The following is a 23,652-nucleotide window of genomic DNA, read 5'->3' on the forward strand; positions in this document are numbered from 1 at the left end:
TCCTCAGAGGCACTGCTGACTGTAATTCTTGCTCTCCCCTCTGATGTAAAGGGCTAAGAACTACAGCTTTGAGTGTGTGTTGAAGACTCATCACTGCTTGCAAAATCAGATAATTCACACTCACTGTCGCTCCTTGTGAGCGTATCCAGGATCTCTCTATCTGTGCAACTACAGCGACATGACATTTCTCTGGTAGAAAACTGACTAAAACACGGGAAGTGAAGACGAATTCTGCTAAGAAGGAACATAGCAACAAACACATACACACTCTTGAACTATACAGTCAGACTATCAGACTACTGAACATCTACTGAAAGAACAGGGTGGAAGGACAGCTCTGTGTTTACATGTCCCTCGCGCTCAGGAGGCTGTGACTCAGCACGCCTAAACTCATCCCTAGCGGTGAAGAGGCTGGTGGCACAATAGGCATCCTTAGCACTGCAGGGAAACCCAAGGGCCGCGCTTAGACACATTGGGCATGCCAGGGGAATGGCGAGGCATGACGAGTTAACATGTCCCCAGCAGTCAAAGTGTTAATGACAGAATTTATGAAGCTTATGTACAGAATTCTGAGATTTATGTTTTTCCTACAGTACTTTTTGTGTGTAATCTTAATGTAATCATTTTTGGTTTCTTTTTAGGCCCAGAAGCAAATTTTTGACCTTATGAAGTTTGACAGCTACCCACGTTTCATCAAGTCTGAGCTTTATAAAGAGTGTTTGTTGAGACAGCTCTCAGGACAAGAGCTGCCGTACACTGGTGGTGAAGACCTAGATTCAGGTTTACAGCTGAAGCCCAAAGCAGAGGGTGATGGTTCACCAAGCGGAACACGCACCAAGGTAAACATATAGTGGAAGATTAAATTACTTGCAATGTGAATAGTGTTGTTCATGTTCCATTTTTTGATTTTAACCACGAGGGTCATTCAACAATGACTTGAGGCTAGGGCTGAAAAAGCTTTATTACTATATAATCAATCAAAATCAATATTTTCTCCCTTCAATATAGTCACTGTTATGAGCAGTGCACTTGTCCCATCTTCTCATCCACTTCTGAGACATATTCCAATACATTTGTTGATAATTGCAGCCTTTGAGTTTGAGTTTGTTGTTCACAGTAGAATACAGGAAAAAGTTGTTTGGGGCAAGATCAGAGCTCTATAGGAGGAAGATGTTCTCAAATCCATTTGACAACCACTTCAAAATCACCTCTAAAGCCTTCAGTGTATTATTTTTGGAACTGAATCACATTCTTTGAGATCCTATTTCACATTAGTATAAAGAAAAAAGTTGCAGAGGGCAAGAGCAGGACTATACAGGGTCGGGGACCAACTCTTGTTGAGCAGATTTTTTATCTATCCAAGTAAATAATTTTATCAATAATTGATTATTCTTGGCTATATTTGTCATAACAGCTACTGCATCATAAAGCCACATGTTATGGTGCAGCTTCCATTTTTCGTGTAGTTCCCTCCATTTCGTCTGGATATGATCTTTGATCAGTGTTCGCAGTGCTCTGCATTTCCTGCCTGATCTTCCGGAACTCGATGTGTGTGTACACGGTGCTACAATAACCAAAAAAAGTGTTCACTAAGGCCTTATTGGCAGATTTCTGGGCTCATGGTTCTTTTTTTTTTTTTTTTTTTTTTTTTTTTTTTTTGCCAAGTCTGCCCCTTTTGAACCTGCTTCTGTACTCTGTGTTTTCATTTCGTGGTTGTAACACTAGACGCAAAATTCATCAGCACTGTTGTTGGTTTTTTGCCAATTGTCCCCTTCAAAGTTGACACAATATTTCCATAAAACATCAACTTGGTTCTGTTTTTGAGCTGTTGTCAGTCTTCTGGGAATCCAGCAAGCTCGCACTCATGACATGTTAAATGATCCTTAAAATAGTGTGAGCACTTCCCACTGAAATTTTGAAATTTCCAGTATTTTTGTGAGTTTTCTAACATTCGCCTGAGAGTCCTCATGCACGATTGCTGCCACAGAGTTGATTGTTCTCACTAAGGACTGTGGTGGAGGCTCCATCCCCTCCTTTCGCCTCATACCTCACTCTTCCACCTTTGAAAGCTTTATGCTGTTGGAAACATGCAGAACAAGACATTGTAGACTCGCCATTAGCTCTGCATAGATCTTGCAGCATTTGTTTCCAAAGCAGTCTTTTTCAGCATAACACAAAATTAATTACAAAATGTTGTTTTCCACATTCTGGTATTGTTAACTTTAGAGGTGGCTCAAACTACTACCACATTCAAGATGCTGCTGCCAGAGAACGATTGAGATCAGACATGGGTAGTGCCTGGTGGCAGTTGAGGATACTTAGTTGTACACAAAGCAGCCACTAGGTGGCCATACAATGGTCTTTTCAATATGTTTGAAAATGGTGAGGATTAATGATACCACCCTCAGCCGTGTGTTTCTAAAATTTCTTTATTTAATGTGACCGGTGTGTGTGCTACACTGTGCCATCATCAGACTGTCAGTACCTAAAAATTGGATCTATACCCAACTATCCAATTATTGGCTAATGAAGGACTGATAATGGTGCAGTGTAACACTGAAACCAGTTGCATTGGATAAAGAAATTTTAAAAACACATAGCTGAAGATGGTACCATACTGACCAGCCCTTGTCCCATGTCCCATAGGAGATGGATATATGAACATTTGAAAATTAGTTGCAGTCTTAGCTAAATAGCCATCACATAAAACTTGTTTCCATTTATGTATGTATGAAGGAATACCCAAAAAAACATAGAATTATTTTTTAAAAATATAGATTTTCAAATTCTTTACAAAACAACCTTATCCCCTTCAAAATACTCTCCATTACAATTAACACATTTGTCCCACCAGTGCCTCCACTGTTCCAAACATTCTTGTAGTATCTTTAGGAATGGCTGACAGCCCCTCCCTCATTTTTTTGACTTTTTCAATGTTGTCAAATCAGTGTCCTTTCGTGCTCCTTTTCATGTGTGGAAATAAGAAAAAGTCACACGAAGCCAGATCAGGTGAGTAAGGTGCTTGAGACGTGGAACCATGCCACTTTTAGCCAAAAACTGGCGTGAGTAAGGTATATGGGGCATGGAACCATGCCACTTTTTGCCAAAAACTGGCTAACAGAAATGGCTGTGTGTGTAGGTATGTTGTCATGATGGAAGAACCAATCTCCTGTGTGCCACAAATCAGGTCTTTTTTGACAAACACCAAGCTTCAAGATAACTCACTAATCATTTGTCTGTTGACAGTTTGTGAGCACAAGCTCTCAAATTTTTTCATTATTTTCGTTGATTCGGGCAGTTGATGGATGTCCAGAACAAGGTTTGTCATCACATGTCGCCATTTTTAAATCAAGCAAACCACTCATACTCTTGAGTTTTTCCCATAGTGTCATCCTGGTAGGTTGTTTCCAACATTAAAACAGTTTCAGCACCATTTTTACTGACCAGAAAACAAAATTTCACACCTGCATGTTGTTCACTTAAATTTGCCATTATAAAAAATAAAACAAGAACAAAACAGCACTAACAAATAAACAAAAAAATCACTGCAGATGAACAGAACAAGCAGGTGGACAACAGAAGCGGTACTGAACTGGCAATGAGTTGTGTTATGCACATCAAGTGGCGGAAATGCATACTACCCAAGATCCGTCCATGGCAATGCCTTTCCCCCCATATGTATGAACAAAAATGACGCTAATGAATTGAGTAGTTTTTGGTGGTGTTCTCGGTATATGAGTGGTGAGAATACACCTGATCAAGGACACCAGCAAGATTTGTCCCTGTTTTCTCTTTGCTACGACATCTGCTTATCAGTGTCCCACTGTAGGCAATCCATTTCACTGGATAACAGTGTCAGAGCTTGCACTGCAACACAACAATAACAGTTTGTCTGCTTACTGCACTTACCGTGTGGTATGAATTTTTTTCCTTTAAACTCACTGTGTTTGAAACACTATTACCGATTGGTTATAATTAAAGTGCAGCTACTGACAGATGTAAAGTGTGGGTTGTAATTATCATATGACACTGAAACTTGGTAGGTGTGCTAATGCATTAATGTGGAACCGATTTACAATGGAAAAAAAATTGGTTCCGTTGGCCTCCAGGTGCAAATCTGGTACTTTGGATGCAAGCAAGATGTATATAAATGTTTCCACATGTAATGGATCACGAATGGAATATGGGCAGAAAAGGTCAATCAAGTGAGAAAGGCATAATGCTAATTTTATTATTAACCATCGCTTACACAATTTGTTCATCAGGAGTGCCGGAGATGTTGAAGTGATGCTGCAGCCATAAAGTGATGTGATCAGTAGTTGCTCACAGCAGTTGCTGTGGAACCTTGAGCAATGTTCTGCTGCATATTGGCCTTCAGGTCAAGTAGAGACTGAACATGTTCTTGGTAAATGCATTCTTTTAGGTATCCCCATAGCCAAAATCATATAGATTCAGATCGGTTGACCTTGTGGGACATGCATTTGGAAAACCTCTGGAGGTAACATGTTCATGAAAGATTGCATTAAGCAGATCTTTCACTGGGCGAACAACTTGAGGTGTTGCCCCGTCTTTAATGAAAACAGTGGTTTCCACACAGTTGCACTCTTCCAGAGCAGGAATTTCATGCTGTTCGAGGTGGTCTCAATAATGTGCAGATTATCACGGTACACTTGACAGGCCTCGTGGGTGCATTCTCTTCAAAGAGAGAATAAAGATGCTTGTTAATCCGCTCCACACAATCTCACACAGGAAGTGAAATAGCTCTTTGAGCACAACTCATGGTTTAACAGTACCCCAGATGGTTTAACAGTACCCCAGATTCAGTAGTTCTGTGTATTCACAGCACGCTGTAGTGTAAAATGTGCCTCATCACCCCATAAAATGTTGCCCGGCCACATCTCCATGTCAGAAACCAAACAGCAAATTTGGAACATTGCTGCAGATCACGGGATTTCAGTTGCTGCATCATCTAAATATTCTATGCAAACCAGTGTAAAATAGGCAACAAAACTTTTCGTACCCTTGACCATGGGATGATCAATTCTCATGACACTGCACAAACATTAACACTACCCGGAGCACATGGTGCGGCATCATTTTCAGCAACAGTAAGCTTGTCAATAACTTCCACCCGGATAGGACTCCTTCCTTGTACAGGTGCCACACCAAGCTCACCCGTGTTTTTGAATTTCATTATCATCTTCTTTAAACCATATAATCACATCATGCCCTACTCAGACCTTTCAGTCGCCGATAGTCTCAATGCAGCACTGTAATAGCTTCCCTTCACATATAATTGTTTCACTGACAGTGCATGGTCTCTCTTCTCAAAAGCTGCAGTGTTCACTCATTTTATTGCTTGTCAAATGACAGCATGGATGTCATACCATCATACAGTGTACAGCACCAGATTTGCACCTCATGGCCACAATTGGAACTAATTTTTCTTCCAGCTTAAGTGGGTTCTGCATTAATGCTTTAACATATCTACCAAGTTTTGCTGCCATATGATAATTAAGCCCACACTGAATATCCATGAGTAGCTGCACTTTAATTATAACGACTTTAATTCTAATGTTATTGTTATACCCCATTTGTTGCAGTCTTCAAACCTCCATCTGATCATGTAGATTTAGCTTTTACGTAGTTCTTCAAATCACTTCAGAGCGATAGTTTCTTTGTCTTGACCAGAGCCAATTTACCTAACATTTCTTGACCAGCTGAACACAATACCTATTCTAATGGCTACTTGTCCCTCTTACTTGATTCCTATGTTTCCTCGTGCTTCCCATAGTCATACTTCCCTCACTCACTTATTGCAGTAGCTTTTTGTTCAGCTTTGCACTTGCATGCCCTCCCTTCAATGTTTTATTTACTTAAATTCAACATTTATGATATATTTGTGTCTGTTAATATGTATTTCTAATCTTTATTCTTATTTTTATTGTTCCTTCATCTGCAGTAAATAACCTGGCAGTTTTTTTCTGTATTTTGATTTATTTTTTTGAATTCAGAATAACGATTCTATTACTAGGCGGGAAAGGGAAGAAACAATTGGAGAGAATAGTGAGAAAGTTAATAATTTGACATTAACCATATTTTTTATTGTTATTTATAGTGCTCAGTTTTGTGACTCGACTGTTAACAAACTACATGGTGAAAAATGGGGCTCAGTAACAATTGTTTAAACAATCTTAATTTACACTGATGAGGGGGCTTCATGGGCTGCTCTGCCCTCTTAGATTTCCTTCATAATTATGGGTGTGGAGATCATGCCTGGACACACATTACCTACAGCAATATGAGGGAATTCTAAATAAAATCTGGGAAAAACCACCTTGTCCTGTTAACTATCAAACATTTTCAGCTCATTAATGTATTTAGTGGAATCTGAGTGAAAAGTCTAATGAATTGGTACTCGTGAAGTTGCTCGGTCAAATTTTGGCAGTAGCAACTTTTTTATTTTACTTTTATTTTAGTTACATATTTATTAACAAATAGAAATTTCAATGTACAAGTACTGGATCATAATGTCTCAATAAAGGTAGCATATTTTTTATTTTTAATAATTGTTCATATGGAAGTAAATTAAATATGATAGAGTTATGCAAAATCTCTTTTGTTAAATGGAAGAACTATACACATCAGCGACCCTATTAAATCTCTAGAAATAAAAAAGTTTTTTATTTTCTACTTGTTGTTTCACATTTTTATACCAAATTTCAATTTGTTGTGAATTTTCTTGCATGTATAATTAAAAATAAGTTAAAAACAAAGATGAGGTGACTTACCGAACAAAAGCGCTGGCAGGTCGATAGACACACAAACAGACACAAACATACACACAAAATTCAAGCTTTCGCAACAAACTGTTGCCTCATCAGGAAAGAGGGAAGGAGAGGGGAAGACGAAAGGAAGTGGGTTTTAAGGGAGAGGGTAAGGAGTCATTCCAATCCCGGGAGCGGAAAGACTTACCTTAGGGGGAAAAAAGGACAGGTATACACTCGCACACACGCACATATCCATCCACACATACAGACACAAGCTGTCTGCTTGTGTCTGTATGTGTGGATGGATATGTGCGTGTGTGCGAGTGTATACCTGTCCTTTTTTCCCCCTAAGGTAAGTCTTTCCGCTCCCGGGATTGGAATGACTCCTTACCCTCTCCCTTAAAACCCACTTCCTTTCGTCTTCCCCTCTCCTTCCCTCTTTCCTGATGAGGCAACAGTTTGTTGCGAAAGCTTGAATTTTGTGTGTATGTTTGTGTGTCTATCGACCTGCCAGCGCTTTTGTTCGGTAAGTCACCTCATCTTTGTTTTTATATATAATTTTTCCCACGTGGAATGTTTCCTTCCATTATATTAAAAATAAGATAAATTATTTTTAATAAAAAATTATAATTCAGTATTTGTAAACTAACATTGACATTTGTTAAAATATATAAAATCTGAAAACAGGTAAAAAAATAAATATGCTGGTAGCATGATTTGAAATAATGACTTCGTGACTATAAACCTATTACATTACGCACTCAGATACCAGTCAATTTATTAATGAGATAGAAATGTTGTATACTCAGCTTTGTTAGGAAATCTTTTAATCTTCATGTACGACATCTTCAAGGTGTTTCTTGAGGGGGGGGAGGGGGGGGGGAGATTTATCACACTGCTTAAGAAAAAACGAGGAGGACAAAGCAGTCCATTAGTTCCCCTTGTAAGTTAGTAAAGCCTTAAGATCATCTTGTTCACACTACATTAATGTCAGTAGAGAAATAGACATAATTTCCTTTTTTAAATATAATATTCTATAGTAGAATTCATATCTGCAAATTGTTTTACTGTTTTACCCTAGATCAATCTCCTTTCACTAGTTCCCTCTTTGATTGTGTTCTAGTTATAAATATTTTTGTACAAGTTTCTGTCACAAAGCTCATAAATTTTTATGAAGTGCAATGTTGAACATTTCAATAGTTGAAGAAGAGCCGCAGTGATGCAGAAGATCGGCGGCGTAAATCATTGTTGCCGTGGCATCGCAAGAATCGTTCAAAATCGAAAGACCGAGGAGAATCTGAATACAACAAGATGAGAATGATAAATCAGCAGAGGGAGACAGAAGATGCAGTTTCTGTGCGAAGTGATGTTACGAGCAGTAGATCATCCCTAGCTTCGTGGGATCTTGCACTTAGAGGCTCATTTAGCAGACAGGTGAAAAAGCCTTGTTTTTCCTCATTTGTATTCAGATTAATACAACACAGTAATTAATAATCTTTATATGAATTCATTTTTCTTCTAATTGCAAGTTGCTATAATTGCACTTTTCGAAAGTGTGATAGCTGCAAAAGTGGCTTCCCTCTGCATCAGCAAAAAGAACAACCTCATTACCTCTGCCAAACAAAGTTATATCTGCATCTGTATGTTATGGAGACTAGAAATGGGTTTCCTCTAGCCTAAGGACTGTAAACACCTCACCTGGCTCAAGATACATACACCACATTGATTCATGATAAAACTGACCTTTCTGCATTTTAATTTGTTGCCACAGATAAGATTCATTTGGTCCTATGATGAATCTTGTGTCATCTTCCTTTCTCAGTGTTGATGGCTGTCTCTTTAATAGTTACAAATCAGACTGATTTCAAGTTATAATGCAGCAATTTTTATTACTGGTGATAAAAAATATTATTGCACAAAAGAAACACAGTCTATACTATCAGCAAAAATTGTATATGTTAATAATTTCTTTTTAATGTAAAAGAATAATAGTTTTCTTGCTCGGTTTGCAGTTGGTTTATGTTGTATGTTTCATTACAGTCTGTAACATCAGGAGAACTAGGAGAGCGTGAAACATGTACTTTATGTCGTGTGATTCTCGCTGATGGAGCAACAACAGTTGTCCAGACAAGAAAGCATGAAAATGTGAAAGACATGGTTAAGAGGCTCTTGGATAAAAGAGGCCTTCATTACTCGTCCTTTGAGGTGTATGTTGGAAATTCAACGAAGGTAAAAATCAAATCCTCTTAATAAAGAAAACACTTGAAACAAATCTTAATATTTAGAAAACACACACACACACCACATCACATCTTAATATTTACTATTAAAAACAGTCTTGATCACGATTTATTTATCAAGGTGACCGGTTTCGACCACTACTGTGGTCATCTTCAGACCATTGAGTAGGAACCTCTTTCTGTTGGAGAATCACTACTCTTGATAAATAAATCATGATTAAGACTGTTTTTAATAGTAAATATTTATAAGACATTGATCACTGCTGTTCCCATAATGCATTCAAAAGTAATACATCTTAATATGTTCAGAGAAGGGAACTTTCCTACTGTTAAGCCTATTTGCTTAGTACAATAGAGAGAGGATAATATCTTTATTTTACCTTTCCTGATTCGGTGTAACAGAATGGAAATGAGTGACACAGTAATTAAAAGTACTGTATTATATTAAAAAGTTATAGTTTATGTTTGAAATGCCACATCTCATTTTGCAAACAGAATGACTCAAATTTTTATTTGTTGTGCTATTTTTTGATTTCTTGATTACATGTAGTATAGGATGTATATTCAGTTTATTGTGTTTGTAATTCACAAATAAGGACACTTCATAATTGAAGACATAAAGTCTGAAGGCACCATGATGACCACGTTTAATATGACAAAAATGGCAAACAAAGTCTGGGTCACTTTCTATATATATTCAGATTAACAGTTTTTGACTCTTGCATGTCGTTATGTCAACCTGTGATTGACAGTAATTAAATTTAGATCTGAAGATGACTTCTGGCAATAGTAGAAATGAGTAATTCAAATGATACAAAATGTGGCCCAGTGTGTGTGTGTGTGTGTGTGTGTGTGTGTGTGTGTGTGTTTCTTTAATACACATGACACAATTCATGCAAACTGGTGGACTGGGGTCATGTAATATATGAATACAACATTGAAAAATGCTTGAGTTTATTTTAAAAAAAGAACTTTTAAAGAAATCTTTCCAACTACAACCCATTTTGTAGGATTGTTGAGAGTATGGAGTTTGATAGTAACAGGAGTGACCCACTCATATATCTGACAGAAAAGCAAACTGAAGCATGTTTATTAATTTTAGATTACTATTGGATTCAACAATATTTGGAAATGGAACAAATTACAATTTTAAGAGATTTCTTTAAAACTGTTTGTGAAATGTATGTCTGGAGACTATTATGTGTCGTCACTTACTGTTGTTATAACATTCTTCTGCAATGAATATTGTATTTTTAAATTATCTTTTTTTTCCTAAGATAATAAGGCTTAGGACACAGGACCTACAGTAGGGTCAGCAAAAGAAGATCCCTGACAGCTGGCAGTGCTTTTGCTGGCTTTCAGCTGCGAAGCATGAACTGCAGCAGGCAAAAAGAATAGTCATCTATAGAGCTGTGAATACTCTGAGGCATTGCTGTAAGAGATATACACAAAATTGTGTTACGTGCTTGGTTGAGGTAGACACGTGAAGCAGGCCCTCTGCAACTGTCGGGGATCTTCTTTCACGTACTCTGCTCTAGCTCATGGCAGGTGAAGAGCACTTATTTCACCAAACCTTGCAAAATATAAGTAAAAAATATTAAATGTCTAAATGAACTTGTCAAAGTCCAGTTTGTTGTGGCTGTGCGATGTTACTATTGCATTAAGCTGCTGCTGTTTAATCACACTAGAGAGTGTCTTGTTACAACACAGTAAGATCTACATTACAAAACTGTAATAGCTCATCAGAATATTAGGCATTTCGAAAAGAATGCCTTTCATGTTTTTTCATTTTTATTCTAATGGCCTCACAGGAGTGTAAATATTGTACAATAAATTTAAGAATTGGTCACACAGTTAAGGCACAATGAACATTTACACAGTGTGACTTGATAGCAGCTCTGAGAGACAAATAATGTGAAAATTGTCCTGTACATGCTATACGTGTATTTCTATTGTACTAATGTACTGTATGTTGTGTGGAGGTATTGTGTGTGTTAATTATTGCTATTGATGTTATATAGCCTGTACCATTGGATGAAGAATCATCTGTTCTTGGTGGAAAAGAAGTCCAAGTGGAGCAGAAAGTTTCGTTTCGACTCGATCTACCCAACAGAAAAACAGTGGGTGTGAAAGCAAAATCTTCAAAATCTCTTGGTGAAGTTCTAAGGCCAATCCTACATAAATATGGCTACAATGTGGAACTTGTTACACTCTGTCTTGTAAGTTATTTTGTCAGTTGCTGTGAGTTCTAGATGACTTAGTTTGAAAAATGAAATATGTTGTGAATATTAGACCTACATGTTGAATTACAGTGTTTATTCATTTCGCCACTTTTAATTCCATCTATTTTCCAATTTTTAGATGAGTGAAAATGAAGTGCTAGAATTAAATTTACCAGTATTAGCAGTTGACAACCAACGTCTGCAAGTTCTGACAAGAAGTGCCGAAGGTTTGTTAAATGCTCATGTCAGTGATCATCTTTCGCTAAATTGGATTTATGTGGATTTTCAAAACCCTTTTTAATTAATTCTGACCAATGTTTTATGTGAGATATAAATAATAGTCTTTGATTGATACCAACATTGTTGTATTTAAGTGTTTTCTTCCCTCTTCTTTTAGTGTGGAAGAATGATGCAGTCCACAAAACAAAATCAGGTCCAACATTGGATGAAATAACGAACAGGGTTTTTGAGGAGTTGCTGCAAGGGAAAGCTGAGGGCAGGACAACACCTGATCAGGGATCTGTTAGGGTGTGTATCATGTTTACAACAGAATAAATTTAAGGCTTTACATATGCAAGTATTCCTTATCCTGTCCTGCAAGTCTCCCCTGACCCAGAGCTCTGGGTGACCTTTCCGAACTCTACCCCTTTTCCTAAACCTCTCCAGTCCTTTTCCTTCTCCCCCTCTTGCTTCCCCTTTAACCTTTCTGCCAGAAGAATAACTTTTCTTTGTATGTGTGTTCTCCTGCCACTGCTTGGTGAGCAGATTTTTTTTATCTATCCAGGTACATCATATTGCTACTTACCATAAAGAAGACACGTTAAGTGCAGACAGGCACAATTAAAAAGACACTTACCTAGAGCTTTTGGCCACAGCCTTCAATCAGCAAACGAGGAACACATATCATTCATACCCTCAAGTAAGCGCACCTCATGCACATGTGACCGTCACCTCCAGCTATTAAGTGGGATGCAGCAGCAATTTGGAGGAGACGGGGAAGGGGAAGGGATAGTAGTGTATGGGTGGGGAAAGAGATGAATGCTGTCAATCACAGTGTGCAGGGGCTAGAATGCCAACAGGTGCAACATCAGGAGGTTATGGGACGGGGAGGTAGGGGGAAAAGGAGAGGAGTGGGGAGGGGGCAGGTGCATTGGTGGAGGGCGGCAAACAAAGAGAATAGAAGATGAGAATGGGGAGGAGATGATAGTACTGAGGGAGTGGAAACTTTGGAGGATGTGAGGACAATATGTTACCATAGGTTGAGCCTGGGATAATTATGGGAGCAGAGGATGTATAGTAAGGATAACACCTGTCTGTGCAGTTCAGATAACTGGTGGTGGAGGGAAGATCCAGATGGCTCGGATAGTGAAGCAGCCGTTGAAATTAAGCATGTTATGTTCAGCTGCACCTGACCTAATCATCCTACCTGCAAAGGTTTCACCACTGTTGTTATGAACCACAGTTACTACCTGGCAGAAGGCCTCCGTCAGTTATCTGACTCCTCCACCTGTAAACTCTGCCACAGTGATACCATCCGAGAAGTCAAACACAACCTCTAATCCCTGCTTAAAGCCTTAGGCCCTTCCCAGAATTTCTCCCCTGAGTCCATTTCCCTCCTCACCCTTATGACACCCCACACATCCACTTTCTATGTGCTCCCCAAAATCCACAAACCCAACAATCTTGGATGTCCCATTGTGGCTGGTTTTTGTGCTCTCATTGTAAGAATTTCAGCCCTCATTGACCAACACCTCCAACCAATTACCCATAATCTAGCCTCACATGCCAAAGACACCAAGCACTTCCTTCACTGACTCTTCACCATCCACATCCCTGTATCTCCTCGATCCCTACTCATGACTGTTGACACCACCTCCCTATGTACCGACATCCCAAATGCTGGTCTTACCACCATTGAACACTACCTTTCCCAATGTCCTTCAGACTCTGAAGCCACTACCTTGTTCCTCATACACCTTACTAACTTTATCCTAACCCACAACTACTTCGACTTTGAAGGGAAGGTATACAGATAAATCCATGGCACAGCCATGGGTACCTGCATGGTACCCTCCTATGCCAACCTCTTTATGGATCATCTAGAGGAAACCTTCCTAGCCTCCCAAAATGCCAGCCCCTAGTCTGGTTCAGTTTAATTGATGATATATTCATTACGCGGACTCAGGGCCAAGACACCCTATCTTTATTCCTTCGCAACCTCAACACCTTCTCTGCCAGCTGTTTCATGTGGTCCTGCTCAACCCAGCATGCCACCTTGTTAGTTGTTGAACACCTCCTTTCTGAAGACTCCATGTGCACCTCTGTCCACATTAAAACCACCAACAGTACCTGCATTTCGACAGCTGCCATCCCTTTCACACCACAGAATCCCTCCCATACAGCCTGGCCACTCAGAAACAGAATATTTGCAGTGACAAAAACACTCTTGCTGTGTATGGCAAGTTTCTCATCAACCTCCACAACATCCAATTCCATCCCTGTGCCATTGTCAACCCCAATCCTTTGTCACAAGAATCATATCCCTGTGGAAGATCCTTGTGCAAGACCTGCCCAATTTACACAACCAGCACTTCCTATTCCAGCCCTATCACAGGTTTATCCCATCAGGAGCCAGGCCACCTATAAAAACAGCCATGTCTTTTACTGACTCTGCTGTAATCATTGCACAGCTTTTATATTGGTATGTCCCACACCCAGCTGTCCACCAGGATGAATAGCCAGGTCAAACTGTGGCCAAGATCAAAGTGGACCGCCCTGCGGGACAACATACAGCTGAACATCTTTGATTTCAGTGGCTGCTTCACTACCCAAGCCATCTGTATGATCACCCCTCCACCATCAGCTTTTCTGAACTATGCAGATAGCAGTTATCCTTACAACTCTGCTACAGTAATTATCCTGACCTCAACCTGTGGTAACATACTGTATCCACACCCTCCACCAAACAGTTTCCACCTCCTCTGCCCTATCATTTCCTCCCCATTCTTGTCTCCTGCTCTTTGTTTGCTGCCCTCTGTCAACACAATCACCTGTCTTTCCCATTTTTCTCCTTTTTTTGCTCTTTTCCCCCCACCTCCCTGCTCCACAACCTCTTGATGCTGCACCTGTTGGCATTCTAGTCCCTGCACATTCCACCTGACAGCTCCATTTCTCTCCCCAACCATACACTACTATCCCTCACCCTTCCCCTCCCCGTCCACACTGCTGTTTGCATCTCACATGATAGTCACATTCTGGCACGAGATGCTGCAGGTGTCTGAGCAATGGTGTGTGTTTCTCTTTTGCTGATGGGAGTTGTGGCCGAAAGCTCTACGCGTCTTTTAATTGTGTCTATCTGTAGCTTAACGTGTCTTTTTTTATGGTAAGTAGCAAAATGTCTTTCTACATCAGTGATATTCCTGCCTGGAGTTTCCATTGTTCAGTTACATTATGCTGCAATATTCTGATGTAAGTGGCAGTTGTTTAAAAACTAAGGTCATCTTTCCAACAACACTAGTTTATATCAGTAATAACTACAGAACCTCTATCCAAACTTTCTCTTTTTAACATAAAAATTTTGTGAAATTTTATAAATTTATTTTTTTGTGACATTTCATATTGTAACAAGTTAGATAATTCCGTGCACTTGTAATTTCATCCGTCCCTGGTAGCTGAGTGGTCAGTGCGACGGATTGTCAATTCTCAGGGCCTGGGTTCTATTGCTGGCTGGGTCAGAGATTTTCTCCGCTCAGGGACTGGATGTTGTCGCCGAAGTGGCATCAAGTCGAAAGACTCGAAGGGAGGCCTCAGTCACACGAAATTTACATTTTACTTGTAATTTCTAAAACTAATACAACCTCATGTGACATTTGCATGTTCATCAGCTCTATATATCAGTTGTAACAAAGCCCAAAAGAACAAGTCTCATCTCCCTTCTCGTTCAAAAATTGTTGTACTTTCTTCATAGATACCCTGTAGGTCTTCCCTGGGATCACATGGACAACATGTAAGCAGTAATCCATTTCACACCATATATTCTGAAGCATATGTAGGGTGACTGACATGGATGCATTAGAAATATGCATTTTGGGTTCTGGAATTGTTTTTTGCAAAGGAGGCACCTAAACAAGGAATTTTACATAACCCCATAAAATGAAATTCACCAGTAACAGGTCTAGAGATCTAGGTGGCCAGGAGAAGAACACAGTATCATCATGCCCAGTACTTATAGTCCACCATTCAGAAAGAGGTAGATTTAAAAATAAACGAACCTCCAGTTCACTGCTTTTGTACAATGATAAAAATTTTTAACTTTCTTTGATATTCTCTATAATGCTTATCGATGTATCACTTTGCATTAAATAGTAATAGCTGTTTATAATTGGTACATTTATTTTGAATTGCCTTGTATTTCATTTCAAGAACTGCTTTTACAAAGAAACATCAAGAAAAGGACATCAGTCAGCAACATTTCCTTCAATTTAATGCTTTAGTTTGACATGTTGATTTTGAACTTCTGCCGTTTACTGATGTTGGTTTATGTCAATTTTCACAGGCTATGCTTTGTGGATAAACCATTGTTTTTCTATATTAGCATAAATTACAATACTGAGTGCACCCAAAATAAAGTATGAAGAGTATCAAATGTAAATAAGAAAGAACACTTCCTCATTGCATGACATTGACTGCCCTCCCTCCCAACCCCGCTTCCCTATTTCACATTTCTTTACTTTCTCTTTTTGTTACACACCTACATATATTTTTCTGTTCCTCTTCAAATTTTGTCCCCTGTTAAGATTTCATTGTTCATTGTCTGTGTTGTTGTCCTGCTCTTTCTGCCTTGAGTACATGGAAACACTTTCTTGTTGAAACACTTTCATCTTTCTTGCTCGCTCCAAAAGTTAACATCGCTCCAAAAGTTAACATTTTTGCCATGTTAATTTGTGCTTGTAAAGTGAAATTTTGTGCATCATCATACAGAAACACAGGCAGAAAAAGCTGACTTGGGTTATCGGGTACCTATGAAGTGACTCAAGCAGGTGTCATTTTGACAATAGACTGAAATTTTCCATAGCAAAATTTTTTCCTGTGAAATGATACAAACCGAAATTACATATATAAATAACACCAGTTGTCTCTACGGTTAATAATAAAACTAATAACTATAGTTGTAATAGGTTTCTTTTATGTCATGGGATCTAAACGGGCTATAAGAGCATATCATATTCCAACTAGGAAGTGCAGTTAATACTAAGAAGCAGAGTAGTAAGAATCACATTGTGTGAAACTAATATCTTGTGAATGTATATTCATCAACACAGATAAAACTTGCCTATTCATATAATCATTGTTTCCTCACATCAAAATTTTAATGCATGAAATGCACCTCATACAGTTAAACACAGGAGTGCCATCTAACCTGTTTACCATGTCTGAATGCAGACCATATAGATTGTTCTACTTTATTTTCAGTCAGAAGATTGGGGTTCTGAACATTCATCAGGAATATTTGGCCGCTTCTTAAGAAGAGATTCAGGATTACTGGAGAAATCTAGGGTGAGTAGAATTTTCTCCCTGTTTCACATATAACGTAAATTAAATTCTGTGTTGAAGCACAACTAAGCATGAGTGGCGAAGAATACAGTCATCTTGGAAATGTTTTGTATTCAAAGAAAAAGAACAAGGAAAGAATCAGAGGATGATGCTGAAACAGCAGTAGACACTTTTTCGTCCACTGTTGTTATACCTCCTTCCTGAACTGTTCAGACTTTCCATTTTTGTATGAAGTGTTGTGCTACTTAGAAAGTTGTGTATATTTTTTATTCTTTCTCTTCTCTTGAGCATCTTCTACCTCTCCTGGATCAACATTGTTTTCAATTTTGATGAAAAGCAATATTTGTGGCAAAACTTATGAATCTCATGCATATAAACAGCTCCTGCACTTTGTAGACTGCATGATCATGAGTCTCCACATTGATGTGATGCTAGGTAACAGCTATGGTTCTAGAGATACAAGTTGCTGCTTTTACAACATTTTTCTGCATCTATATCAGTATTTGTGTAGACCATGTGAGAAATAATAATGATGATGATGCCACATCGGGTAGTTCATGTTAAAGAAAAAAGTTTGAGGAGGAAGGTGATCATGTGAGTGCTGGTGAATAGGATCGTTCTGGATTATAGGGGGATTGTACAATGGCCTGAAACACTAGAATTACATTTCATCCCGTAGTCCAAGAGCTCCTCGAACTCTTCTTCTTTTTCATCTGCGTCTTCTTCTCCCTTTTAGTTTTCTTATTATTATGCTGTACTTGATTAGGTGGTAATTCTATTTCCTACGCTCAGAGAAAATAATCCATCTTGCGAACAGTTTTGTAGTTGTTCTTCAAAGTATACAAACAAAGCAGCAATTCATATTTGCTGTAAAAGTTTTTACTTTTATTTACTGAGGCCTTTGTGGTATCTTTATTGTTACCTCTGGTGTTGGAGAAAATACGCTTATAGCCACTTTTCTCACATGGTGTCACAAACACAAACATAAACAAGAATGCATAAAATGTTCTCAGGTTTCCAGCCACGTCAAATGGACGGGCACAACTGGAAACACGAAAACATTTAATTCAGTATGCTAGTGATTGAGTAGGCTCTTGCTCTCTTGCTGCTTTTCTCAGTATTACATTACCTTTTGCATTTGTTCACAAATCAACAATTTATCATAATAAGATATTTCAGTCAGAAAGATTTATTCCAGAATAATTCTCTCATTTGCATTTATTAATGATTGCTTTGTAGTGAGTCTGCAGTGCTCTAATTACTGGTATTAAAAGAACTGATATTACCTGCAATCAGTAAAATAAATACTATTTTCTCTGTCTGTGTAGGATGCACGTGGGAAAAGCAAGAAGAGTGGCATGAACAAGCAGGAAGAGCCTGAGAGTAAATCATCAGTTGTCACTCGTGCGCCTCTTATTGCAAAGTGGAAAGTTGGTGTCAAGTTGCAGGGCCGATCTGAAAGTGATGGTAATAGATGTTTTTGTTTCTGCTACGTTATTTTTGTCTCTTTGAAACATATCCCTCTCTGTTTACTCTATAGAAAAATACACAAGGAAAATTTTTATGGTCATGGCTTAAGGGAGGAGGAGTTATTCTGTATGTGTAGTTGTTCCAGTCCAAGTTGATTTAAGGTAGTGAGAGTTATGCTCCTTTTCAGCTAGTTCATTGGAGGATTGGAGAAATAGGGGCATCTGTAGATAGGGCATGGGAGATTTGTGTATGGATTAGGTTTGGGAGACTCAGATTTTCAGTGTACCAGGCGGGGGATTGCTTGTCACTGCAGATGCACTATCCACAGCTGGCCAGACAGTATAGGACAAACTTTTCAGCTTGAGAGGAAGAGCAGCTGTTATACTGTAGTTGTTGTTGATGTTTGATGGACTTGATAAGGAAATGGGTTTTATGAAGCCATTAGAGATGTGGAGGTCAACATCCAAGAAAGAGAGACACCAATTTGAAGAAGGCCAGGTGAAACACAGAGAAGGTGTTGAGACTGTGGAGGAATGAGAATAGTGTGCCTTGGCCATAAGCCCAGAACAGGAAAATAGCGTCAGTCACTGTGGACTGGACAAGGGTCATACAGTCTATGGGTAGGGAGATTTCCTCTAGATAGTACATAAACAGTTTGGAACGTGAGGGTGTCATATGTACGCCCATCAGGATGCTGCAGGTGTTCGTATGTCTTCTCCTCAAATGAGTAGTTGTGGATAAAGGTATAGTTGGTCGGGTATGTAAGAAATGAGATGGTGGTTTGGAGTCAGCAGGAAATTAGTGACAAGTGAGGATCCAGGTGGTATAGGGAGGGGACCGTTGAGAGATGAAGAAGGAAATGGTTTATGTCTTTGATACAGGAAGCTTGATCAATAATATTTGTAGGATTTTAGTTTAAGCCTTGCAAATTAAATTACAAATAAAACACACTAAATTCAGTCCCCCACGTCTCCACCCCCAAATCCCCAAATCACTGAAGTATAGTTGAATTTTGTGGTATTTGTACAAATTAAGTAGCTGGTAACTGTTTTCTGGGATTTTTTGATTACTTTTCTGAATGTTACATCCTTCAGTGGTTACATGTTATTATATTCAGCTTAATTCCAATCTCTTGAGAACTATAAATATTTATTTTCTATTACTGAATTTTGTTCATAGTCATATGTCATCATGTACTGCAGCACAGTCACAACTCAGTAGCAAAATGACAGTTCTGCCATGTTAACATTAAAACTAGACTACACAAGTTGTTCCATCCATATAAGCTTTACATCTAGTCACAAGGTATCATTCTTTAACATTTAATTGTTATTGCATTGATTGACTGTAATGTAGGTTCTTGGTATGATACTTTGTGTATTACGAGTGAAAAGACACATGATACAGGTGTAATATTTTACAATATGTATTATTTTCTTTTACAAACCAGTTCTCGGATATTAAGCCTTCAACAAGCACAAATATATTTCATCAGGTGCAAAGATATTTACTTTTGTGCCTGATGATGGCATAACAGCCAAAAACCGGTTTCCAAAAGAAAGTAATAAATACTGTAAAATATTGCACCACTGTTGTGTGTGTTTTCATTCATAATTTAATTCTTGTATTACAAACTTGCTTGTTATCCTGATTTATTGTGACAGTGCACTTACAATATGATAAATTTATTTCAGAGTTGTATGAAGGTTTGAAGAGAGCACAGAGAAGTCGGCTAGAAGATCAAAGAGGAACAGAAATAAACTTCGAGCTTCCTGACTTTCTGAAAGTAATAACAATTTTTTCAGTTTTTTTATTTGCCACATACATTTATATGAATTTACTTACTTTTATTGTTGTGTAGAGTAAGATGTCACAGTAACAGAACAGTCAGCAACTTGATAAAAATTCTCCATAGGTTTCTCTGTTTACAGATTGTTATTTTCTGTAATTACTCAACTTAGTGCAGTTAGCTACATCTCAAACATGGCTGGTTTCTGATGAAAAAAAGTAATATTTTAAAAGTAATCTCATGGATGACAGATATTAATATCATGCATTTGTACATATTGATTTGCCAGGTAGAAACCAACAGTTTTAGGTGGGATCAGGCAAATGGTATGAAGAACCATGCATTGAAAATTTCTCACAAGACTTGACAGCAGTCAACTTATCAAGAGGTGAGACATTAAGCAGCATAAGTGGTGAACCTCAGCTCCATCTTCCACTAATAAAACACGCACAAGTTGTGCACATTTGTAATTCTTTGTTTATGTACCGGAAAGTAATACATTGTGCCAATGTAGTAGTGAATAGTTATGATGTGGGACAAATGCTTGCATGTATTGCCAGTTGTTAGGGCTGAATACAGTGGAATAGTAAGCAGTTGAAAACTAGATATTTGCACTAATAATGAACTGATTCAGTATTGTAGTTGTTTTTAGAAACCCTGTGCTGTTTGATTTGAAACAGTAAATACAAGCTACACTGTGCATTGTGACTGCACATGTTTAGTTCTTATTTTCACAGTACTACAGTGTGGTTGGGAATGGATTTCATATTACAAATTGCCTACACGTTCTGTAAGTTTTAATCAGATTTCTTATGATAAAGGATTTTGTTCCTTACAGTGGTACATATTTTATGCGCTAATGCTAAAATCGTCTGTAATCACTATCATTGCCCATTAGTCATTATAATTGCTGCAATTTTGGTGACAGAATTTAGCAGGTACTCCAACAGTGTGATAAAAAAGTAATGGGAATTTTACTTTTTCTTAAAGAATCTTTATTTATTCATCAATATCAACTTTGTCCCCTTCAAAGCAATTCCCCTCAGATACGATATACTACTGCCAGCACATTTTCCAATCAATCTTTGAAGCACTTCTGGAACTCATCTTTCGTTATGGTGTTCAAGCTCCTTCAGCGATTCTGTTTTTATCTCGTCAGTTGTGGCAAAATGACGCCCATTCATGGTTCTCTTTGGCCTCAGAATAAAATGATGTCACAGGGGGCCATGTCTGGTGAATATGCTGGTTGAGGCAACATACGTAATGTCCCCGACTTAAAAATATGACAGGAGTGTACAAGCAGTATAAACTTTTCGAAAGAGGGTCAAGAAGACATTGAAGATGACAACCATCCTGGATGCCCTGTACATAAATTACTGATGAAAATATTCATGAACAAGCATTGAGGTGTGAGCAGGAGCATTATCATGATGCAATTTCCACAAGTGCTTTTGCCACAATTCTGGACATTTTCTTTGGATTGCTTCTTGCAAACAGCTTCTAACTTCCGAGGTAGTATCCCTTATTGATTGTATGACCATTAGAAAGGAACTCATGATGTACTATCCCATTGTAACTGAAGAAAACAGTGAGGACTTTCACACATGATCTAACTTGCTGAATTTTTTTTCATCTTGGCTCTTCTGACAGTTTTCATTGGAACTGTTGGACCTTTGTTTCAATGTCATACCCATATACCCATGCTTCATAATCTTTTATAACCTTCTTTAGAAATTCTGGATCATTGTGACTTCATTCAGCAATTCCTGAGCACTGTCATTTTTGGTCAAAATTCAAAGATTTCAGAACAAACTTTGCTGCTACACATTTCTTGCCCAAAAAATCTGAAAAAATTGCTGACATCATCATCAACCTCTCTGATGGCGAATCAGCAAATTTCTGGAACCATTTTCTTCAGTTCTTTCGCATCGTCATCAGTAATTAATGTGCAGGGCATCCAGAATGGTTGTTGTCTTCAACATCTTCTTGACCCTTTTTCGAAAAGTTTATACTGCTTGTAAACTCCTGTCATATTCGTAAGTCAAATGCAGTGCCACTCTTTATGCCATTTTTCAAGCAACATTTAGAGCAAATTCTTTGATCCATCTTTTTCTACAGTAAAAATTTGCCAAGAACTCGAAAAAACACAAAACTTTTCGACTTTCAACAATACAGTAAATATTGAAAACAGCTGAAAATGCAGATATACATGTGTACCAAGAAGATATAAAAATAATTTTGAAAATTGGATGTATAAAGCCTGTGAAATTAAAAAACTAATTTTACTTTTTGATCACACTTTGTACACTTCCAAAGATTTTACGAAACTATTCCTCTAATTCACCTGGGTTTGTTGCTATACGCCCCAGAGGAAGTCGCTGGATAATGGATTTTATGTTGATGTGGCCCATACGATCAAACCAACATACTGAAAGGAGCTACTGAACCAAGCTTAACATACACTAGGAAGTGTGATGGGGGGGAACATCTGGCATGTAGATTGGCTCAGAGAGTTGTTACACATTCCATTCACTCTGTGCTTAGTAAATGTGGATGAAATATCACCTCACACCGTAACATTTATTGGAGGATCGTTCCATATAACAGTACTATTAATTTTACAAGCCTACAAATAGCAAGCTCTACTTCTGATTCCAAAAAATTCAACTAATTTTGTATGGATCAATGAGGTCTTTGTGGATGAAAGTGCAACTTTTATTTCAAATAGGTTTGGATTTTGGATAGAGTTAAACCACTTTCAGGGTGTTTTTGTGTTTCTCATTCCAGAAAACACATTCTACTTGCGTATTTTTCTTCATGAATTTTATAGTGTGAACACATCTCTTAATTTCTATGACAGAATTTGTATCCATTAATTTGGATACGAATCATTTGTAGATTTTGCATTCTTTGGGGCACTAGATTCTCACACACACATCTACATCTATGCTCTGCAAGCCACCATGATGTGTATGGCATAGGGTACATCCCACTGTACCTGGGGATAATAAAGGATTGATTGAATGCCTCTGTGAGTGCAGTAATTATTCTAATCTTATCCTCAACAATCCCTATGTGAGTGATATGGTGGGGACTGTAGTATATTCCTAGAATCATCACTTAGAGCCAGTTCTTGAAACTTTATTAACAGACTTTCTTGGGATAATTTACACAAGAATCTTCCAGTTCAGTTCCTTCAATATTTCTGTGACACACTTCCATTGGGCAAACAAACTTGTGACAATTCGTACAACCCTTCGCTATATATGTTCAATATCACTCATTAGTCCTATTCGGTACATGTTCCCCAGACTTGAGCAATATTCTAGAAACAGTCACACAAGTGATTTATAAGCCATCTCCTTTGTAGACTGATAGCACTTCCTCAGTATTCTACCAATAAACTCAAATCTACCATGTGCTTTATCCACGACCTAGCTTGTGTAATCACATTCTAATTCATATCTCTACAAAATGTGACACACAGGTATTTGAATGTGTTGGCTGATTCCAGCTGTGATTCTTTGACTTTATGGTCATAGAATACTATGATTCTTCATTTTGGGAAGAGAACAATTTTATATTTCTGAACGTTTAAGGCAAGTAGC

At 38.2% G+C, this 23,652-nt stretch overlaps 1 protein-coding gene across 6 annotated transcripts in view; it reads left to right on the plus strand.

The window, feature by feature from the left end:
• Positions 1 to 23,652, plus strand: part of LOC124783694 (regulator of G-protein signaling loco) — a 243,733-nt gene that overhangs the window by 212,112 nt on the left and 7,969 nt on the right. For 5 of the 6 annotated variants that reach the window (XM_047254044.1, XM_047254078.1, XM_047254061.1 and 2 more), the window contains exons 4-12: positions 642 to 839; positions 7,971 to 8,204; positions 8,811 to 8,999; positions 11,032 to 11,229; positions 11,372 to 11,459; positions 11,630 to 11,760; positions 16,705 to 16,788; positions 18,114 to 18,252; positions 19,950 to 20,041. In XM_047254044.1, coding sequence (XP_047110000.1) covers positions 642 to 839; positions 7,971 to 8,204; positions 8,811 to 8,999; positions 11,032 to 11,229; positions 11,372 to 11,459; positions 11,630 to 11,760; positions 16,705 to 16,788; positions 18,114 to 18,252; positions 19,950 to 20,041 — 1,353 coding nt within the window. Of the gene's footprint in view, positions 1 to 641; positions 840 to 7,970; positions 8,205 to 8,810; positions 9,000 to 11,031; positions 11,230 to 11,371; positions 11,460 to 11,629; positions 11,761 to 16,704; positions 16,789 to 18,113; positions 18,253 to 19,949; positions 20,042 to 20,333; positions 20,433 to 23,652 lie in introns of all 6 variants that reach the window. The other variant, XM_047254053.1, reaches the window with a different exon arrangement.

This window comes from Schistocerca piceifrons, chromosome 1 (assembly GCF_021461385.2).
Source record: "Schistocerca piceifrons isolate TAMUIC-IGC-003096 chromosome 1, iqSchPice1.1, whole genome shotgun sequence".
Classification (NCBI taxonomy): Eukaryota; Metazoa; Arthropoda; class Insecta; order Orthoptera; family Acrididae; genus Schistocerca; species Schistocerca piceifrons.